The sequence below is a fragment of the Oryzias latipes genome, chromosome 21, assembly GCF_053564925.1.
Source record: "Oryzias latipes strain Hd-rR chromosome 21, Olatipes_Hd-rR_3.1".
Lineage (NCBI taxonomy): Eukaryota > Metazoa > Chordata > Actinopteri > Beloniformes > Adrianichthyidae > Oryzias > Oryzias latipes.
In genome coordinates, this window is record NC_136257.1 from 18,074,008 (window position 1) to 18,097,568 (window position 23,561).

The following is a 23,561-nucleotide window of genomic DNA, read 5'->3' on the forward strand; positions in this document are numbered from 1 at the left end:
TTGTTTTCCTTGTCTGAGCTGACATTTGGCTCAAAGCTTTATGGCTGGACAGCTCCGAATGCTCACCATTTTTGTTAGGTTGGGGTTGTGAGGGGCTGTAAGCTAAAAAAAAAACAATCAAACTGGGAATGCTTTTAAAATAGATCAGGATGACCATAGTAGGTCGTTGATGATTGGTCTCTAAAGGCATTTCTAAAGACACAATAACCCTGAAGCTGCGTTCACTCTCCCCTCAGCAACAAGCAACACATGTTCAAGTCTATGTAAACGCACATTTAGGGTTTCCACATTCCAAATTTTGCATTTATGCATAGCTATGCAAGTGTCTATGACTGTTTTCAGGCTCTAAGTCCGTGTGGCCATTGAGCGGACATTGTAAGTTAAACCAGGTTGAACTTTGACCAATCAGTGACTCGGATAGTGACGTATGAATGGCTTCCTTTTTTGTTGTCCTTTTCACAGAAGTTCCAGCTGTTTGAACATTAAGAAAAAAATGAATTGTGTTTGTGCCCAGCTGGAATTCTATGTCTTTCATTTTTTGGGAATAGAGCTTTGAAAGAAAACGCCTGGAGCAAGATTCACCACATTTGCACAACTTTGACATTTTGCACTCAGCCTCTTCCAACTGTAGGTGGCGGTTTTGTGTTTCGGACATTCTTGAAGATGCGTCACATGCCAGTGTGTCTGTAGCTTAACTGTCACGTTAAAGTACTAAAGGCTTTAGACTTTAATCTGTGTTGTTTTTTTTTTCTTATCTTGTAACTTTTCACAAGTTAAATAAAGTTAAAAAGAGTCTTCTGGTGGCAAAAATAGATAGAGAGAGAGAGAGCAATAAGCTTTAGTTTTAGATTCTCTCATCTCAAATTTTAAGGTAAAGAAAAAAGGATTAGTAAGTGTTGGATGATAGTCATTCAGCTCCTTCTGTCATTGACCTCCAGAATGACAGGGATTATCTCTCGAAACAGTGTTTTAAGTTGACATAATTCAATAAACCTCTGCAACTACATTGCTGGAAGTTGCAGAGTTTTTTCTGACTTCTACAGCATATCATTAAGCTTCTTCTGTGATTGATGTGAGGGAGCCACGCTCAGGTTGTCGCCAGTGAGCATAGTGGGATGATAAATGGGCGCGATGCAGCTGAGGGGTCACTCTGCAAAACTCTGGCACAATGTCTTTTTGTTGGTCATCCCTGGAATGGCACGGTGTGCACTGCAGTGCATTAGTTCCTGTCGAAAGGGGTCTCCTTTCTCACTCTCCAGAACTTCTTTTTAGACAAATAGTAGGCGGAGGAAGTTAGCTTTGAATGTCAAGTATCTCGTGTCAAGGCAACTTCTTGTCGAGTTTGCAAACCCCATCACCTCTCCCCACCGCGGCCGAGCGCAGCACCATCTGGTCCACAGCTGAAAACTATTAAGTCCTGCTGGAACTTCCTCCTCGCTCTTCCACTGCAGTTTCAAGGCAAGTAAGGAGCTTTTATCTCAGTTCTAGTTGTTTGCGTGTTTCTCTCAAAGGAATTTATCTCTGGATGTAGTCGTCTTGGTGCGGAAGGTGCTTCATTTGGTCCATTTTTTGGTGAAAAGGAGGGTTTTAACTCAGCAAGGTGGCTTTCTTGTGTCCTTAATCTTCAGACTGCAGGTAAATGAATTTGGAAGTCAGAAACTAAGTTTATGCAGAGATTGTTGTTGAGTTTCATCTGTTGCTCTTCCCTGGCAGATAAAGTTTAGAAAACAAAGGATGTGTGTTGGTCCTGGTCTCCGAGGCATTCTGTGGTTACCACAAGATTGACTTCTAAACAATGTTAAAAGCCTACCGCTGGATGCATATGGGTCAGATTAGTGAGTGGATATATGGCATAGAAATGGGATATGCTTTGTTTTCCTCTCTTTGCGCCTTTTCGGTGGTTCTTGTCAAACATCTGCCTTTGGATTCATAGTTTCCAGGAAGATTTCCCAACTTAAATTCCACATTTTTGAGTCACTCCAGTTGGACTGCTCCAACTTTCTGCTGCCTCGTATTTCGTACAAGGGGAATGCTGTTTTTTGTTCCTTTTTTATTTTATTTAAATGTATACTTTAGAAGTAGTCCGTCGATTTATGTGTCAAATTATTATAGATTTGTCTTGTTTTGCTTTCTGAATAATAGCCTTAATGAAAATGGACCACAACCCTTTCACATGACTGACTGTGCTTGTGTCCTGCACACATTTGGAGAGGATTTCAGCAAACACAACCCCCCCTGTAGCTGGTAAACACCGTGGGGAGACAGAGGATGTTTGCAGCCCGGTGTTAAAGCTGCGCACTAGTGTGTGTGCATGCATGTATGTCTGTGTGGGACTGTGGGTCAGCAGCTTTCCCCCAGGGATTCTGTTGAATCACCAGACAGGAAGCTATTAAAACAAGCCCAACGGTGCCGCTGTCAATCAAACAGAGGAATATTACAGTCGAGTGTCAGGCGCAGAACTGCAGCACATCCAGGTATGTTGGTTTCAAACAAACATGGAGCCAGCCGGGCTTTGTCTGCTGCCAGGCTTTGCCTTTGTGTTTGCTAAAATCTCAAGTCCCCACAGTCCAAATTGGAGTCTGCAGGGTATTTTTCTGATAATTCACCATCAGACCGCAAAAGTCCAATCCGGTTTATTTTTATTGTTCTTTGAAAATAGTTAATTGTTTCTGTGTATTCTCATGTTTTCTGCAGTTTACTTTCACTGTTTGTTTTTTTTTTTTGGTTTGCTGCTCCCTTGAAACCCAGCTTCTATTTAAAATAAACTCATTTTATCTTTTTCTTTTAAAAAACGTGTCTAGATCTTCAGCCGTTTTCTTTTTTCATAACTGTTCAAAGATCAAAAGGAAAAATACCAGAAATTGTAAAAAGGAGACTTTATTTACAGTTTACACACTATCTTACAGCAAAACATGTAAAAGGCAAGAGGTCATTTCAACCCAAAGAGCTTCTTATCAGAAAGATTAAGACTAAATACCAAGGCCTCTGCTGCCAAGGTTATCATACGGTTAAAGAAGATCTGTATTTCTCTGTTCTCTAAGAAATAGAAGCAGAGGCGTTCTTGATGATCTGTCCGTGTGAATTTTCTTTTTTCTTTTCTTTCTTTCCACTATAACATTTTTGACCCATGAGTAAGGATGTTTTTTCTCTAAGCAGCAAAGGCTTTCTGTCTCAGCAGATGGAGGAATGTAGCAGTCCCCACCCTAAGTCTTGTTCCATTTAAATGGTCTGCTCCCCTTTCCAAAGCCTTTGCTGAAGCAAAAAAAAAAAAGCTTTTCTGTTGGATTATTTGGACTTTAATCTCTTTAGGTGAGTTAAGTTTCCTACCACAGATTATTTTTTCAGTTTTTGGTTTACTTGCTTCATAGTGGTCCAAGTAAAAAAAGATTTCTGGCAGCAAAATATGACAATATTTTATTTTAAGATATACACATGGTTTGGGGTGTTTTTTAACATGTTCTTATTGCATTTTACTGGTGATGCAGGACATATATAAAGAACCATAAAACTGTGTAGCAAAATATTTTGTAATTCAAATAATTGTGAATCAGAAGCAGACAAATAATGCAATTTGAAAAGGAGTTTATTTGTGACGTAGAAAAGACGCTGGATGGCCCACAAGCTCACTGCTCTGCGCCATTCTGATGCATCCACAGATACATCCGTGTACATCTTTGTTTTCCTTGTCTCAGCTGGCATCTAGCTGATAAGCTGTGAGGGGCTGTAAGCTAGCGGGAGAGCATATAAACAAATGTGTGACGGGAAGTGGGGCAGGGTTGCCCCATGCCGACCAACCTATCCACAACTCAGAGGGGAATTTCTGCCGCTCTGCAGAAACTATGTCCTAGAAAACGAAAACTAAATGTAAATACAGCACAATTATAATAAAAAAACATTGCAAACGCTTTTACAAAAGATGAAAATATGATTGCAGTAGGTCTTTCTACACGTAACATGCATCAGTTTTTTATTTCAGTCCCTTTATTTGACTCCATTATCCATCAATTTAAACGCTTATTAATATTTATAGACTCGTCTTTTTTTTTTTCTTTAAACCACTTTAAAATAACATGACTTCTCATCAAAGTAAAAGCTCTTCTTCATGTAAAAATGTATTAGTGCCAGTGTGCCAGAGGGTTCAAATTGATGGAAGACTAGCGGAGTGATTGGAGTAAAATTTGTTTTTTTTTTTTCATCACAGAGAACTTCAAATTACTCACGTTTCTCATGAAAAATGAAAAATGGCAGACACGGAAAGTTTTAATTTACTTCTCAAATTGCTCGGCTGAGGTTAATGTGTTTGCAAAGACGGAGGCCTGAAGTGGCTGCCATGAGGCAGACCTTCCTCGCATATTCTCCAGCAGCCCCAAAGACTTTGGGATATTGATTGTGGACAACGTTGACAGCTGCCTAGTTGAGCTGGGTTTGTCCTTGCAGCCTGAAGATTGCTGCGCGTTCGTGGAGAACAGTCAAAGCGCTGTCACGCTGCTGAGGCAGACACTTTTCATTTGCAAAAGAAATTGCTCCATTTCCAGAAAAGCAGTGATATTGTTATGGAGTGACTATGTTACGGCACATTCTGCTTGAACTTCCCCATGAGACCATTAAAAGATTGGAAACTAAAACGCTCTCCCATTCCACATAATTATTTGCTTTAACAGTTTTGTCTTCAAGAGGAATAGTATTTTATTTCCAGAATTAAAACAAAACTTTTTTTTTATGTAATAAAATAAAGGCTTATGATTACAGGTGAAGGTGTCCCACTGAGCCTTTTTTTTTAATCTTTTTTCTTTAAAAACAATAAACAAAAATCAAGCATTTGCGACTAGGTATTTTGTTGTGGTTATGAAGAGATTTTCACTGGACTGTCGTACTGAATAAATATCATACAAAATTTACTGAAGCAATAATTTTATATGAATATACTTTTTTTTTTCCTTTTAGTGTATGTTTTTTGGGTCTCTAGCGTCCCAGAGTGAAGGTTTGAAGCCCGAGCCATATGTAATTCCCCCTCTCTCATCTCGCTGCTTTTTCTTTCTGTTTTCTAGACGGAAGATTGGCAGGTAACCAAGGGGGCCTCAGTGACTTACATTTTCCACTATGAACCGCGCCTTCAACAGGAAAAAAGGTGAGCAAATGTCCTGAGTTTACAAAATGATGCTGAGGTAATTCTGTTTAAGCAGCACAGAAGTTTTCCTTTGCAAAGTAGCCTGGAAAGGAAACATGTTGACTTTACAGGACCTGTTTTTTATTGGAAGAAAAACAATCACTAATACAGGTACAGCTTATTCTTGCTCTTTTCTACTGCATTTTGTAAACGTTGTTTCATTGCACACAAGTGATTCTTTCTAACTACATTTGAACATGAATTCCTATTAATCCACATGAGTCTTAAGTGTTGGGGTACAAATGTTTTCCTATGCCTTAGTAACAACTGCCCTAATGGGTGGATACAGGCTGTCTGAGGGCAAAAACCAAAGGGCAAACCTGTAAGGGGCACGCAGGTGGCCTGCAAGAAATCGATGACCCTGTAGAGTGAACACGGGGGCGGAGCTACTGAGGGGGCCACTGCCTTTGCACCTCATTTTTGAGTCACTATCAGTATCTCTTGACAAAGATTAAGAAATCATCAATACAAGCTTCTTTAAGCATTGCAAACATAACAAAATCAATATTTTTAAATGAAATCTGGAGCCCTTCAAACTACATATTTTTTACGTAAAAGTATTTTACGTCCTGCCCCCATCTCAAATGTTCTAACTCCGCCGCTGGTGAGACTGAATACATTGTGGCTTTAGGGCACCGTTGGACAGCACCACCCAAACGTGATGAGTGCGAGAAGCTAACATTTGTCCTTACTTCATGCTAAATTTACTACATGCACCTTCCAGTTTAATGACATCCCTGAAGGTGGGTTAGGGAAGGTGGGAACTGCAAGACACACCTGCGCTAGTTTTACGATGTGTCTACAACCCTCTACGGCTGGGGTTCTGAAAGTTTTTGTAGTGGAGGGTAAATTTAGGAACTCGACATCAGACTGGGGGCCAATTTTGGTGAGAAAAAAAAAGATAAACAGAATTTTTTTTAAAAAAACTTTAATGACCAAGTGTGATTTGTACAGTTTACCAGAGGTTGCTGCCCAGACCTTCTACTTTTCTAGTAATTGTATCATTTGACAGAATTATTTTTTCAAATTTTTTATTTTTTTCTGGACAAACAATGTCAGCTACTTTCAGCCTTTATTCTTATTACAAACTCCCTGTCACTGAAGGGCATGCTACTCCGGGCCATTTCCAAAGCCACAATGTAGCTAGCTTCTGTCACAGCTTCACTGGATTTAGCCATTTTTGTAAACATCTGGTGTGCAGCATGGCCTCGTTGTAGTTGTTGGAGCTTATTGTTTCGGTAAATTTGTCATAGTTTTTATCATTTGTAACATAGTGCCGATTTATTTTGAATTCTTTGAGCATTACAATTACCTGCTTGCAAGTCAGGCACATGACTTTATCCAGCCCTTGAGGTACGACAAAGTACGCATTTGTCCACTTAGCTTGAAATTGCCTTTTCTTCTCGACAACACAACGATTTTCCTTAAAGGAACCGGCTCTGGCTCTCTTTTATTGAGGGCCACAAAAAAATCTTCCCGCGAGCTGCCATTGGTCCCCGGGCCGCACTTTGAGAACCCCTGCTCTGCGGTCTCAGGCAACCCGTACGGGTCAACCCCCATACAGGTGCATGCAACTAAGGCAATACTAGGTTTATTTTGCTACATTTGTTTTATTGTTTGAATGTGCAGTTTAAAAAACGTATAACTGAATGAATGTTTGAGAGAAAAAAGTCACGTTTATTTTTGAGTTTTAAGGATTTATGCGTCAAAACAAAGTAAATGAGGCTTAAAAACAATTAAATATAGACTGACATAAATGCATGAATCGAAATTCAATTAAACTATCATTGACGTGGATTAAAAAATAGCAATTACCCTCCTAATATCTATGAGAGTAAGGTCCAACTCATGCATCTGCATTACAGTAGCTCCACAGCAAAATCAAGACTGTGGCAGTTTGCTGTTGCCTTTAAGTGTTTGTTGATTGGATTCCTGGGAGAGACATCAGAAATTATCTGCAGTTATTGCTGCCTATCAATCTGGAAGAGGCTTGAAGGCCATTTCCAAAGCATTATGAGTAAATCACTCTACAGTGAGAAAGATTACTCAGGAATTTCTCCTCATCTTGTCTGGACTGAGCATGCCAAAACGCTCCTCAAGGTCAGACCATGTAAAGCTCATGGCGGTTGTAAAGTCCAAGATCTTAGTGCAAGATTACCAAGGTTTTACTGTGCCAGAAGTTCAGAGCAAGTCATTTAGGAATAAAGTATGCAGGTATGGAGGAATTGCAAATGACTCATCTTTCTTCCAAAAGGAGAACACTGATCTACAAAGTTATACTTGGTCACAAGGCTTGGAGCATCATCCTTTAGATATAGGAAAGGAACAGCAGCATAAATCTTCAATAATCATGTTATAAACTAGCCTTTTTAACAAAAACAGTACATAAACATGTACATGAACATACACACAATATTCAGCCAGCTTGGGAAAAGACAATACTCTTGATGTTTTGACATGTGTGGGATATATTGCACTCAGTCCACAGGCTGTAATCATGCAAAGAATTGTCTTTGTTGTCGTTTTTAAATGTATGTAGTTGCACACTGGCAAATAATTTATTTTGACCCCAAAAAAAGACAAAAAAGTCTAAGTTGTTCAAGTTTGATATTGCATGATATTTTGATCTATGCCAGGGGTGTCAAACTCAAATTCACATCGAGCCAAAATGAAGCAGTGAAGTAAAGTCACGAAAAATTAACTGCAACTGATATGTAATGTTTAACCTTTCAAATGGAAACACTTCATTTTTGCATAAACACAGAATCTGGGACAACCTAAAGCTTGATAATACAAACACATGAGAAATTCAATTTGGAATAAAAGACACATCAGTGGTATTCTTTTCTTATGTAAATAAATTAATGAAGTATGTCTCTCCCCAAATCCTTTCAAATTCCTTTTTAAAGTTAATCTTTTTTAAGGCAAACAATAAAAGAACCAAGAAATAATGTAATTCAATAAAAATCCAACATTTCAACTAGGGTTGGACGATATTATCGGATACCAATAATTATCGTCCGATAATGGACAGTCTGACATCATGCCCATAATTCCGATAAGAAAAAGATTTGCTGATAAAATGGACAGATGACCAAAAGCTTAAACTGTCGTCGCTTCCTCACTCACCACTCTGTATTTATTTGTGCCAGCAAGGTGTCTGCTCACCCCGCCCATCCTGTAAGCTTCTGTAGCATGTAGGATACGTCATTTCTCAGGGCTTGAACTAGAGACCTCTGTCTGCAACATGGCGCAGCTCTCACCCATGTGGGCCTGTTTTACCGTGTCTGAGACCAAAGACTCACTCGCTGTTTGCAAAATGTGTTCAACAGAAGTGTCACAAAGAGGGAAAAGGTCAAGCTTTAACACCACAAATCTCACAAGTTATTTCAAAATTCACTACTGCGATGTGTGGAAAGAATATGAAGCTGCTAGTGCTAGCAATGACGTGTTTAATAAAGTGTTTGTATAAATATGTTGTTCAATTAATTTGCAGGTAAAACTAGTTTTGCAAATTATTTGAATACATAAGTACGGTGGCCGGGAGGTGCAAAACACGCTTTCATTTAAGATACAGCAACAGCAAATCCCAGTACACATGAACAAATCATGAAACACAACAACAAATACTGAAACACAACAGCAAATCATGAAACACAACAGCAAATCACGAGACACAACAGCAAATCATGAAACACAACAGCAAATCACGAAACACAACAGCAAATCACGAAACACAACAGCAAATCACGAAACACAACAGCAAATCACGAAACACAACAGCAAATCACGAAACACAACAGCAAATCACGAAACACAACATCAAATCATGAAACACAACAGCAAATACGGAAACACAACAGCAAATCAGGAAACACAACAGCAAATCACGAAACACAACAGCAAATCACGAAACACAACAGCAAATCACGAGACACAACAGCAAATCATGAGACACAACAGCAAATCACGAAACACAACAGCAAATACTGAAACACAACAGCAAATACTGAAACACAACAGCAAATACGAAAACACAACAGCAAATCACGAAACACAACAGCAAATACTGAAACACAACAGCAAATCACGAAACACAACAGCAAGAACTGAAACACAACATGAAATCATGAAACACAACAGCAAATCATGAAACAAAACAGCAAATCACGAAACACAACAGCAAATACTGAAACACAACAGCAAACTAATTGTGTATGATTTTTTAAATGTTATTAATTACTGTTTTCTTAATGTGGACATTTGAAATACATGAAACAGTCCTGAAGCATTCTTGCTAGAGTGGTTTAGCGGAGAGGGAATACCCTTAATACCGGAAAAGCAAAAGCTTTACCTTCTTAAACGTTGTTGTAATTTTTATTGTAATACAATTGAAGAAATGCTTTTGGACTGTCTCAAGTATTGAAAATGTCCACATAAAAAAGACAGTAATAGGGAAATGTAAAAAATAATACACAATTAGTTCTATGTTACGTCACTTCCGGGACTCAGGACGTTCCGTTTCTGTTAGACGCCGTTTCTCCGCTTTCCTTTTTGTGTTTCTGTATTTTTTCATTTGTATCGAGATTGTTTTTGTAATTCAGTATTTGTTAGTTTTCATCTCTGTCATGTGTTCCGTGGTTTGCTGTTGTGTTTCAGTATTTGATACTGTGTTTCAGTATTTGCTGTTGTGTTTCAGTAATTTTTCGTTGTTTTTTGTGATTTGCAGTTGTGTTTCAGATTTTGCTGTTGTGTTGCGGTATTTGCTGTTGTGTTTCGTGATTAGCAGTTGTGTTTCAGTATTTGCTGTTGTGTTTCATGATTTGCTGTTGTGTTTCAGTATTTGCTGTTGTGTTTCAGTATTTGCTGTTGTGTTTCGTGATTTGCTGTTGTGTTTCATGATTTGCTGTTGTGTTTCCGTATTTGCTGTTGTGTTTTAGTATTTGCTGTTGTGTTTCGTGATTTGCTGTTGTGTTTCATGATTTGCTGTTGTGTTTCCGTATTTGCTGTTGTGTTTTAGTATTTGCTATTGTGTTTCAGTATTTGCTGTTGTGTTTCAGTATTTGCTGTTGTGTTTCATGATTTGCTGTTATGTTTCATGATTTGCTGTTGTGTTTCCGTATTTGCTGTTGTGTTTCATGATTTGCTGTTGTGTTTCAGTATTTGCTGTTGTGTTTCAGTATTTGCTGTTGTGTTTCAGTATTTGCTGTTGTGTTTCGTGGTTTGTTCATTTGTACTGGGATTTGCTGTTGCTGTATCTTAAATGTAAGCGTGTCTTGCACCTCTCGGCCACCGTACATAAGAGCCATTCCCTGTTACTTTGTACTATTTTTTCTGGAACAACTATTTAAAAAAATATTGGTTGAGTATCGGTATCGGCTACAAGAGGTTGTAAAGTATCGGTATCAGTTGTAAAAAGTCTTTATCGTGCATCACTAATTTCAACTATTAACAGACCAGGCCTTGAAGAAACAGATATATTCAAGCTCAGTTTGCTACACTCTGATTTACTCTGCACGTTGGTCTAGGACAGATACCTGGTATATTTTATTAGATGCAAGTTCATTAATGTCCGGGGTCAGGCTCTGAGCTGAGGAAAGCCTTGGCAGGCCTGTCTTGAAAGCTCCTGTTTTCCATCTTTCGTTTGGCCATTTTTGTGGATGGTGAAATTAATTTGTCTTATGTGACTGAAGCATGGCTGTCAATGACTGTCAACAGAAAATAGGAGCGCTTGCCGGTTTTGATTCCGCGCCAACATACTAGCAAAGCAGCGAGGGATTTGTAGTATTAGCGGTACAGTATATACCGCAGGCCAGCTCTAATGCTAATTGATGTGATCTCGCGGGCCAATTATAATTACACTGCGGGCCAAATTTGGCCCCCGGGCCTGAGTTTGACACATGTGATCTATTCCGGTTAAAAAAAAAAAATCTCCAAAATAGAGCTATGATACCTTTAAGCTTTTAAAATAACATCTGATTTCACCAGAAGGCTCTGAGTAAATGTTTGCATAAGCGTGTACAATTTATTTTCTATTATTTATGAAACATCCAAAAATGAATTTTTCAACTGATGGACAGTCATGAAACTGTCTGAGTTGTTTTCATATTAATGTAAATATGAATGAATCAACTGGCATTTACTAAATCTGTGTTAACGTCTTAAATTTAGGACCAAAAGTGAAGCAGTAAAACAGCTCAAGTTTCCCGGTCTGTGATGCAAAATCTGTCGGCAAATCTGTAGAATTAAGTGTGAGTAAAGTTGTTGATGAAAAACCCAAAGTAAATCAAAAAAGAAAATCTTTTGCAAGAACAAAACATGTAAGGAAGAAAAATGCAACCCAACAAAAGTGTAATAAAAGGCGCAAATCATACATATCAGCACTTTGATTTATTTTTCGTTAAAAACCCCTTGGATTCTTGATTAAACATCTCGAAACTTCTTCTAGCTTCTCATGTCATCTTAAAAATGTGAAACAAGAAGTGTTCATCATTTAGAGCAGTGAGCAGAGCCCCTTATCTCAGAGAAGCTGCAGAATGGTCTTCCACCTGAGTGTAAGTGACGACTACAAACTTTGAAAAGCTGCTGGACGGACTTTTCTTCCTTTTTTTCCTTTTACATTCCAGTACCTCGTTGGTACCAGTTTGGCTCAACAATTTCTTAAGTAAAAGAGATATTGTTTCCATGTTGAAAATCAGAAAAGAGAAAACTAACAATCAACAACTATGAAACTAACTCAGCAAAAAATGAAAACATTTTAGATTATTTAAACTATAGCACCATTTGTAAAAAATAAAAACGCCCCTCTCATCCTCCGCGGGTGGTTTCTCCTCCAAGCTCGGGTCCTCTACCAGAGGCCTGGGAGCTTGAGGGTCCTGTGCAGTATCTTAGCTGTTCCTAGCACTGTGCTTTTCTGGACTGAGAGGTCTAAGGTCTTTCCAGGTATCTGTTGTAGCCACTCCTCCAGCTTGGGGGTTACTGCCCCAAGTGCTCCAATTACCACAGGCACCTCTGTCACCTTCACTGTCCACGCTTTCTCCAGTTCTTCTCTGAGTCCCTGGTATTTCTCCAGTTTCTCATGTTCCTTCTTCCTGATGTTCCCATCGCTTGGCACTGCCACATCCACCACAATGGCTTTCCTCTGTTCTTTGTCCACCACTACCATGTCTGGTTTTTTCACCATTACCATCCTATCAGTCTGGATCTGGAAGTCCCACAGGATCTTTGCCCTCTCATTCTCTACCACCTTCGGAGGTGTTTCCCATTTTGACCTTGGGGTTTCCAGTCCATATTCTGCACACATGTTCCTGTATATTATTCCAGCCACTTGATTGTGGTGTTCCATGTATGCTTTCCCTGCCAGCATCTTACACCCTGCAGTTATGTGCTGGATTGTTTCAGGCATCTCTTTGCACAGCCTACACCTTGGGTCTTGTCTGGTGTGGTAGATCTGAGCCTCTATCGCTCTGGTGCTCAGGGCTTGTTCCTGAGCTGCCAGGATGAGCGCTTCGGTGCTGTCCTGTAGCCCAGCCCTTTCTAGCCATTGGTAGGACTTCTTGATATCAGCCACTTCAGTTATGGTCCGGTGGTACATCCCATGCAGGGGTTTGTCCTCCCATGAGGATCTGTCCTCCAGCACTGTATCCTCTGCTTTCCATTGCCTGAGACATTCACTGAGCACACTGTCAGCTGGGGCCTTGAGCTTGATGTACTCATGGATCTTGGATGTTTTCCATCCTGGATTGTGGCTTCTACGCTCACTAGTCCTTGGCCTCCTTCCTTGCGGCTAGCATACAGTCTCAGGGTGCTGGATTTGGGATGGAACCCTCCATGCATGGCTAGGAGCTTCTGTGTGTTAACATCTGTGGTCTGTATCTCTTCCTTTGGCCATCTTATTATTCCTGCAGGGTATCTGATAACTGGCAGTGTGTAGCTGTTTATTGCCCGGGTCTTATTTTTGCCATTGAGCTGTCTTCTCAGGACTTGCCTTACTCGTTGGAGGTATTTAGCTGTTGCAGCTTTCCTTGTTGCCTGCTCCAAGTTGCCATTTGCCTGCGGAATTCCAAGGTACTTGTAACTGTCCTCGATATCTGCTATTGTTCCTTCTGGGAGTGAGACCCCTCCTGTGTGGACTACCTTGCCTCTTTTTGTCACTATCTGGCTGCATTTCTCAAGCCCGAATGACATCCCAATGTCAGTACTGTAGATCCTGGTGGTGTGGATCAGGGTGTCAATAACCGCGGTTACATGGGCAGAATATCTTGATCGGATCAATGGTCGGGTTAAAATTCACCCGTGCACATGGGCACAGAAAACCGTTTTCCAATTAGAACAAACGTTCCCATGGCTCACACTTTCAGTGAATGAATCATTTGGGCATGCGCAGTAGTGTAAAATCACCCGGATGAGGAAATAGGTCCCGTTGTAAACAAACCGCTGCCACAGACAGACAGCATGCACAGCAGCTCCGTAATACGAGACGATCTTCCAAACATGCTTTTATTAATGTTATGAATATTATGAAGTGCCTGTTCGCTCATCGTTATATTTAATCCGTGTGGTCAGTGCTTTTTTGTGGAAGAATTAAGCTGGAAGAAGGCTTAGGGCAGGCTGACACGGGCTATTAGCCTTGATGGACACATTCCAGGACTGTGCGAGAAACGCAGCAGTCTGAATTCTCCCACACATAACAAAACAACAAAACGCACACATAAAAAAGCATCCTCCCCCCCCTCAGACACAAAATTATTAATCCGGCTGCTCTGCCCACTCGGGTGCCAGTGGAGCGAGTGAGCGTCGGGGGGCACGAAGCGCTCCTGCCCCGCATCTCTCTCGTGAAGGGCGAAAGAGAGACGTGAGCCAGCGGGGCGAGAGCGGAGCGGCGCTTTTCACGGGGCATCAGAGCAGCTGGTCGGTCCCGTATGCGCTCCTAAGCTTTCTCTCAGCGAAACACCGTCTATGCGTGACCTAACCCAGAGCAGTAGTGACACACGATCGGAATGACCGTTTACATGCTCCACGATCGGATAAACGATCGGTATAACCCACCTATCTCGATCGGAAAGAAATTCTGATCCGAACGAGTCTGATCGGGGCAGAGTATTCCGAACGGCGCGTTTATATATATATATATATATATATATATATATATATATATATATATATATACTGACCAAAAATATAAATGCAACACTTTTGTTTTTGCTCCCATTTTTATGGTATGAACTCAAAGATGTGAAACATTTTCCACATACACAAAATAACCAGTTCTCTGAAATATTGTTCACAAATCTGTCTAAATCTGTGATAGTGAGCACCTTTCCTTTGCCAAGACAATCCATCCCACCTCACAGGTGTGCCATGTCAAGATGCTGATTAGACAGCATGATTATAGCACAGGTGTGCCTTAGACTGGCCACAAGAAAAGGCCACTCTGAAATCTTCAGTTGTATCACACAGCACAATGCCACAGATGTCGCAAGTTTTGAGGGAGCGTGCAATGGGAGCAATAAAAAAAGTGTTGCATTTATATTTTTGGTCAGTGTATATATACACAGTGAGGTCAATAAGTATTTGATCACCCTTTGATTTAGCAAGTTCTCACACTTAGAAAACATGGAGGGGTCTAAAAATTTCATCATAGGTGCATTTCCACATTGAGAGACAGAATCTGAATAAACATTCAGAAATCACGTTGTACGATTTTCAGTAAGGTATGAATACCAAACACCAGTAGTGTCACATCAACAGAAAATGACATTGAAGACCCACTCGGATCATCTTTTGATCTGTTGCTAAAGCATTCCCAGTGGTCTTTTAAATATGATCATGCCAAAATTTGTATCCAAAATAAATTTTTAGGACATAGTTTCTGCAGTGCGGCAGGAGTTAATCAGAAATTCACCTCTGAGTGTGTGCAGGACAGTTGGAATGTAGCAACCCCACCCCCCCTTCCCCTCTCTATTACTGAGAGCTCAGAACGGGGAGCCTGTGGCCCGCCCAGCGTATTTTCTACGTCAAACTCTTTTTTTTAAATGGCATTTTTTTATCTGCCCCTGATTCACAACAATTTGGACGGAGAAATACTCAGTCCCTTGCAACTTTGAGTTTAATTTTCTTAATGTATGTCCTCCGTCATCAGTAAGATGCCACAAGATCATTTTAAAAAAACAAGATTTAATCGGGGTGGGTCTTTAAAAGAAAATCATATTTAATAATCTTACACAAACTGCTGTTCCAGTGTTTAAACATGGCAATGCCCCCAAATGCAAAACCGTTTCTGTCACCAAGTCCCCCCAAACTGATTCCACTGTGCTCTCCAGACAATGACACACAGCAAACTCCATATAAATGAAGACTTCAAACATATGTTGGATTGATATATAAGTTTGAGTTGCAAATGGTTTATCCCTAAATATATGTTTTTTCTATGAGACTCTGATTTTTAAAATTAGAAAATCAGACAAAAAAAAGCTATAAAAATTCTAGATTAGACTATTTCTGCTGTGACTTAAATCAGCTAGATTAACATCTTTTGGAAATCATGTCCCTTTGTCAGATTGAGGATTTTTATAGCATAATTTAGCTGGGTTACAATTTAACTCTTGAATTTATTAAACAAATATGTGGAATATTGCTGCTTATTGTCGTGTTGATGAAAGTGTCATTTAGCTGTTGATAAAATTTCTTTTATTATTTAAATTATTATTATTTATTATTTAAAAGACCTGGTTTAATGGAAAAGGATTGAAAAAGACTAAAAGAAACTTTCAATGGTTTCACATTTAGACAGTCAGGCAGGTTGTGCACCACTGAGTCTGCAGGTAAATCTGTTCAAATGCGGTAAAGAAATTTTGAAGCAGTTTGCACATTTTTTTTCCATTTTAGGAGCAAAAAAAAAAACATCCTTTCCTCCATCATCACTTGAAACAGACTCTTCCCTTCATCCACTCCTCCACACTCATTGGGTTCCTCTATTACTGGCAAATCCGTGGGGTCATGCTGAAAACAGCAGCTGCTGATGGCAGGAAAGAGCAGGTTGTTTGGTGCCAATTACCTTTCAGATTATGCAGAAAGGCAGTGAGGGTCTGGTTCCACCAACAGGAGACTAGAGTTCACCTACAGTGCATCAAGCTCCTACCCACTCTTTTGAGCTGCTGGAAGCTGCAAACTTAAACTGACACCTCGCAGACTTTTTGAATCTGCACACAAACCTGACAGGTTATCAAAAATAATGATTCAAAATGTACTAGAAAACAAGTCAACTGAGATGACACTGACGTGCAGACACTTGAAATAACACAAATACTTTGGATATTTAATTTTTCATTCTTTTTTCTTTAAAAGCTGCAAGAGATGCTCAACTTTCCCTACCAAGATAAATTTATGATCAAAAGAAATCTGTATGACACTGCTACACGTTAGCCTAGATAGCATATTCACAAAACCTGGAACTCACAACCTTGTTGCAAGATATAAAAAAATGACTAATATCGCTAAAACAAATGTTACAGTGACTCCAAACTTGTTACTAACAAGTAAAAAAAAATCTTTATGACACTGCTACACATTAGCCTAGTTGGTAAATTCATAATACCTGTAACTCCCAACCTGCTCGGCAACACGTAAAAAAAAACAGTCCAACACCACTACACTTAAGCTGCATTAGATGCATTAGCCGCATTAGCATGTTAGCGTATTCACAATACCTTATTGCAACACATAAAAAACAGATTGATATCGCTAAAACAAACGTTACAGTGACTATGCTAACTCCCAACTTTGTTAGTAATGAATTAAAAAAATAAACTGTTATGCTGCTACACGTTAGCCTAGTTAGTGTATTCACAATACCTGTAACACGTAAAAAAAAGGACTGATAGCACTTAAACAAACATTACTGTGACTACACTAACTCCCAGCCTTGTTGGTAACAAGTTAACAAGTAAATAGATAAAAAATCGGACGCCACCTCGTTAGCTGCATTAGCAAATTCACTATACTTGTTACTCCCAACCTTGTGAGAAACACATTAAAGAAAAAATAACATAGTCGGACACCGCTACACGTTAGCCACATCAGCAGATTGACATTATTACCCAAGCAAACTTTTTGAGAGAGCGTTGTGTATCTCTTAAAATCCCTTCACCATCACTAAACTAACAAGAATTAATCCGTATGTAAGGCGCTCCGGATTATAAGGGCGCACTGTCATTGAAAAAAGTTTAGGCTTTTAAGCGCACCTCAGTGCAGAAAATACGATATTCTAATCTGAAATCAAAGCATAATAACGTTAAAAAAATTATCTTCTCTTTTTTTAGACAACTAATGAGAATTACATGAGCATGGGGCAGACATATATTTGGACTGGCATGTGTCAGACGTTTTACGTTGCAGTTACTAATCTCTACAGAACTATTCTGGAAAGGGCTTGACACGTTCCCATGTTACTGTTGCCTCTTTGTTTACAGAAAGAGTTCAAACAAAAGCTACAGTGTCTCATTCTATCACTTCTTTAATAAAGAAAAAGATTGAAATGATGGTAACCATCCAAACCAACCTGATCCTTTTCTGCACTTGTCCTGGCCGAACTATAAATTAACCGCTTTGGGCGGAGAGCGGCGGCTGTCCCGACAACAGTCCCTCTGGAGTGATTTAACTACTCCCCCTCTTTCTTTTTGTGTTTTGTGGGGTTGATCACGTCCAGCAGTTAATGCCAGCGGGGCATTTGATCATTTCCATCTACTACCTTTTATACCTTGGCATTAAACGTGACTTGAAGTTGAAGTACTGAGAGGATGATGTTTGGAATTTCACCTCTGTAAGTTGTAAGGCACCTAGAATTTATAATTTTTTGGAGATTGTCATGATTGCTACTGATCAGTTTGCAGAGTAGACTCTTTAAAATGACAGGTTCACAAATTTTCTGAAGGATACATCTGTAAATATATATATATATATATATATATATATATATATATATATATATTAGTAGATTATTTAAAAATAGCTTTATTTACTCTTCTGAATTATCATGTAATTGTTGATTATTTTTTCTTGCAAGCAATAAATTCTAATGGACTTACACGAAAAAATATTAAAGATCACAACGACAGTTAAAAAGCAACAACAATTATTTAACCTGTATTTTATCAGGGAGTCCCCTAAGATAAAATCTCTTTTTTCTGAGAGAGACCTGGCCAAGCACACAAACAAATAAAGACAAAAATAAAACTAGAAAATAAATATTTAAAAAATTAAATTAAAAAAGCTAAACAAATTAAAAAGTAAAAACAATTAAAGTTTAGAAGTCAAAACAACTCTTGTTAAAATAAAATATGTCCAACACAAGAGGCCCTCAGCTCTCATCTGTTTGCCTAGCTGTTGGACAGGACAAGTTAGAAAAAAAAAAAAAAAAAAAAAAAAAAAAAGAAGTCAAAACAAGATTCCTGAAACTTAAATGTCAAATAAAAAGATTTTGGAAAACAAAAGTAATTTTCAGAAATCAAAAGGAAATGTTAAAAAAAATGAAACAAAATGAAGCACAGAAAAATGCTGGTATTATGGGACAGTACTGATTGAGTGAGGATGTGTGTTCAACTGGAAGTTATGGCAAATAAATGTTACATTTAATCAATGCTATAAGATCAAACATTTCATCCATGCAATACACTGATCTTAACAGACCACCAGCATTGTTTTTACCAGAAGAAACACTGGGGAGTTTTGTCCTGGTTGATGCGGAGATGCTTGATCGAGTTGTATCCCAAGTAAACACTACAACCTTCCTTTTAGATCCCATTCCCACTTCACTTTTTAAAACATTTTATGGATTCTTTGAGTTAGAGCTTTTAACTGCTCTCTTCAGACGGGGGTCTTCCCCTCTGCCTGTAAGACGGCGGTGGTGAGGCCCCTTCTGAAGAAGAGTCAATTAGATCTAAAAGATCTGGATAACTATAGACCCGTATCCAACTTACCATTTTTAAGTAAAATTATTTAAAAAAAAGTGTCGCTACTCAACTGCATGAGTTTCTAAATGCCCAAAAAATTTTAGAAAAATATCAGTCTGGTTTTAGGACAAACCATAGTACAGAGACGGCTCTTTTAAAGATTGTTAATGATCTTAGATTAAACTATGACTCACAGAAACTTTCTGTTCTGGAGCTGCTGGATCTTAGTGCTGCTTTTGATACAGTAGATCACCAGATTTTATTAGACAGACTTAGGAGTCTAGTGGGCCTCTCTGGAAATGTTCTTAAGTGGTTTTACTCTTACCTTACAGAGCGACACGTTTATGTAAGTATGGATACGTGCTCTTCAGGAATCCATGAAATAAGTTGTGGGGTTCCCCAAGGGTCGATTTTAGGGCCAGTACTGTTTAATTTATATGTGTTGCCTCTTGGGGAGGTCTTCAGGAGACATGGCGTTGACTTTCACAGCTATGCTGATGATACACAGCTTTACATCGCCGTGTCTCCTGATGACCTTGAACCTGTTAGCACTCTTTTAAACTGTATTTTAGATATAAAGTCATGGATGGCAGAAAATTTCTTACAGCTCAACCAGGACAAAACTGAAGTTCTAATCATCAGTTCTGAAGACAAGAGAGAGATGTGAGAAACCTGGGCATTCTTTTTGACTCTGAGTTAAATTTTATCCCACACATTAAAAATGTCGTTAAGACAGGATTTTATCATCTCAAAAACATTGCCAGAGTCCACCCCTCTCCCTTGCCAGCACAGAGGTGCTGATGCATGCTTTTATTTTCAGTCGTTTAGATTATTGTAATGCCCTGCTCTCTGGTTTACCAAAAAAGTCTCTTTCAAACTTACAACTTCTACAGAACTCAGCGGCACGAGTTCTGACGAGGACCAGAGGGCGGGAACACATTTAATTTTAGCATCTTATGATTTTAGCCCCAGTGTTTCTTGTGGGGATCTTTCGGCTTGGTCAGCGGTTGTTGCTGCAGTTGTCGCCCTTGCTGGGGCAGCTGGGGTCAAATTTTGCAGCTTCATGGCTGTGAAGTGGACCCCAGTGTTGTCCCAGTCTGGGTGGGCACTGTGGTGATGTTCCAATGGCCAAGCTGGCTCCAGGTATGAAAGGATTCCCAAATACTGTTTCCTCATGGCAGAGCCAAGCCATACTTGTTTGTTTGCTTATTTATTTATGTACTGTGTGTTTTCTGTTTTTAGTGTTAAAGCGCTTCGAGCTGCACAAAATGTATGAGAAGCGGTATTTTATAAATAAAGTTTGATTTGATTTGATTTGATATTTCTTTAACCTTCTGGCCGCAGCACTGAGAAGGTTTGGTGATTTCTCAAGAAACTCCTTACCAAAACATTCTTATTCTTCAAAACTCAAATGTCATTATCCAATCAGTGATGTCCCATGTTACCTACCTTTTCCAATTTTTTTGTTTTGTTTCATTTTTTTAACATTTCATTCGGATTTCTGGAAATTACTTTTGTTCTCTGAAATGTTTTTTTTTTACATTTCGGTTTCTGGAATTTTGTTAGGATTTTGTAATGTTGTTTTTTTTTATCATTTCTTTTGTTTTTTAAATGTAGTAATCTTTAATTAAAGACTATGGTGGGCCATAACGGTCAAAACACAACACATTAACTTTACACACAACACATTAACTTTACACACAACACATTAACTTTACACACAACACATTAACTCACAACACAACACAATAACTCACAACACAACACAATAACTCACAACACAATAACTCACAACACAACACATTAACTCATGGCCCAGAAGGGTCACAACACAACACATTAACTTACCTCACAACACATTAACTCCCAACGGAAGTAAAGCAGCAATGTAAGTGCTTTTATTCTGAAATTTCCACTGGGCTGAGCGGCTTACTACCTAACAGAAAGTAACGTCACAGTGAGCTGTGGAGGGAGCATGATTTTTCTACAAGAGAAGCTAGCAGCAGTGTTGCCAGATTGGGCGGTTTTGGTTCTAAATTTGTGGGTAAAAAATGGCTCATGAATATATAATAGCGGACTACGTGAAGCCGTGGGGCTGTTGAACTTCTATGTACTGAAGCTCAGTAAATGCACCAGGCAGAGGCTCTGTCATCTAACCTGTTGTTGGGGATGTGCAACGCCCCGCCTCTTAGAAATTGTGTTCTTCAAAGCCTCACACTGCGGCTGCGTGTAGGAGGAGTTACCAGCTAAAGTTATGGTCCGATCGCTACATGGATCGGTGTCTGTGTTTATCAATCCTTTTATTATTAGTCTGAACTATCTTTTATTTTGAAAAATCATCGGATCGGGTGCTAAATCAGTCCAGTAGGGGGAAAAACGCACGTTCGTGTGTGAGAGGAGGGAGCGGAAGAAATGAGATGAGAGGAGCGCGCCTGCAGCGACAGAGGGGTGTGAGAGCGGAGGGAGGAGTGTGCGTTCATATTGTGTGTGTTTAGAGGAAGGAGAACCGTAATAAAGAGAAAGTTTCTGGCAACCAGCTGCTAGCTGCTCCTTTAGAAAAATCATGCTCCTTCCACAGCTCACTGTGACGTTACTTTCTGTTAGGTAGTTAACCGCTCAAATTTCAGAATAAAAGCATTTCAATGTCTGCTTTACTTCCGTTGTGAGTTAAAATGTTGTGAGGTAAGTTAATGTGTTGTGTTGTGACCCTTCTGGGCCATGAGTTAATGTGTTGTGTTGTGAGTTAATGTGTTGTGTTGTGAGTTATTGTGTTGCGAGTTATTGTGTTGTGTTGTGAGTTAATGTGTTGTGTTGTGAGTTAATGTGTTGTGTGTTAAGTTAATGTATTGTTTGTAAAGTTAATGTGTTGTGTGTAAAGTTAATGTGTTGTGTTGTGACCCTTCTGGGCCACCGTAAAAGACTCAGTCCAATGAAAATTGTTTTCTTTAATATGTTCTTTCGGCATTTTCCTGATGATGGATAATGTATATAAAGAAATTTAAGCTCAAAATTGTGAGTATTTCTTTATTCAAATCATCAGGAGCAAAGGAAAAAATGCCGTTTGTGATGGGGCTTGCTCTGTGCCAAAGGCTTCACCCACATTTTAGAGGTACATTTTTGACGAACTCCTGCCGCTCTACAGAAACTACTACCTAAAAACGACACCAGTTTTTTGATTTTGCCTAAAAACAGCATCATCATAACTAAACGACCATTGGGAAACACTTTTGCAATTTATTAAACGTTTATCAAAGTGTGTCTTCAATATGATTCTGTATTGAGTGATTTGTTCATGATTTGCAGTTCAGGGCCATGTACACATCCTCCTACTGTGTGTTTTTACCTCAAAAACTGTGAGACACTGAGCTAGCTATTTTTTTAAAATATATATTTCCATGATCAGATGATTGTTGAAATGTGTCACAATATCCTTTATAGGCGTGATATAAAACTCAGACATCAATCTTTCGGTATTGCATTTCTAGAAATGTTTTTGTAAACAGCTTTTCTTAAACCTAATAAAACAAAGTAAATAGTAGAGAACATAATTGCACTTTTATTGTCACAGTGTTGATACATAATTCCTGTTATTGACTGGTTGAAATCTTTGAATGCCTAGAGCAACAAAAGTGATAGCCCACCCATACCTCTTCCAATGCGGAATTGTTTATATTTAATAAAGGTTGGATGTGTAAAATTATATTTTTTACGCCACCAGCAGTCAGCTGGACTTGGTTTATCTTTTACTATTGAAGACGTTTCATCTCCAAGAGGTTTTCCAAAGTCTTTTTCTCAAGTCAAATCTGCAGTAATAAAAGTTCAACCATATTCAACCCCCTTTTTTTTAGATTTCGTCTGCCTTGATAAAGGAGAAGCTATCCAGACTACAACTGACTGATGTTTCATTAAGCTTTTATGCGTGAACCCTGAGTGTTTTTGCACTTTTCTATGTTGTGAAAAGACGTTACCCCCCCCAGAATGCATCACTTATTGCATTTTTCCACTTATCTTAACTTTATTTGTTTAATTAAAAAGTTTCATTATGTTGTAATTACGGTTCAGAGTGGTAGCACATAATTTTAATGTGGTTTGATTAAAAATAAAACAAAAATCATTAGCCATTACCTTTTATCGACACGTTTACCACAACAGTGTTTTTCCAATTTGGCAGCTTTTGCTTCTTCAGGTTTACTTTTTTATATTTTTTTTTGCAAAAAACATTTAAATATTGATATTTGTTCTGTCAAAGATGGAGTCATTTGCTCTCAGAGGAGTTACTTATACTTCAACTCAACAATTCAACGTTTTCTGCATCATTTTTTAACCATCTTTTGTCTAAGCTGAACATTTGCCTGCATGTTTTATTTTTATTCAAAACAGCAATACTGGTTAAATTCTCCAGCTTTTTTTTTATCTCCAAGGAGCACTCTCTTTCTCCTGAGCAG

General features: G+C 38.9%; 1 protein-coding gene across 24 annotated transcripts in view; it reads left to right on the top strand.

Annotated features, from left to right (window-relative positions):
• gulp1a (GULP PTB domain containing engulfment adaptor 1a) overlaps window positions 1-23,561 on the top strand; it is a 121,603-nt gene that overhangs the window by 72,090 nt on the left and 25,952 nt on the right. For 7 of the 24 annotated variants that reach the window (XM_078939368.1, XM_020712829.3, XM_020712832.3 and 4 more), the window contains one exon: window positions 5,049-5,128. In XM_078939368.1, coding sequence (XP_078795494.1) covers window positions 5,101-5,128 — 28 coding nt within the window. In that variant the 5' untranslated portion in view covers window positions 5,049-5,100. Of the gene's footprint in view, window positions 1-1,111; window positions 1,636-1,713; window positions 1,836-2,443; window positions 2,475-3,110; window positions 3,310-5,048; window positions 5,129-23,561 lie in introns of those variants that run through there. The other 17 variants (XM_078939362.1, XM_078939371.1, XM_078939358.1 and 14 more) reach the window with 14 other exon arrangements.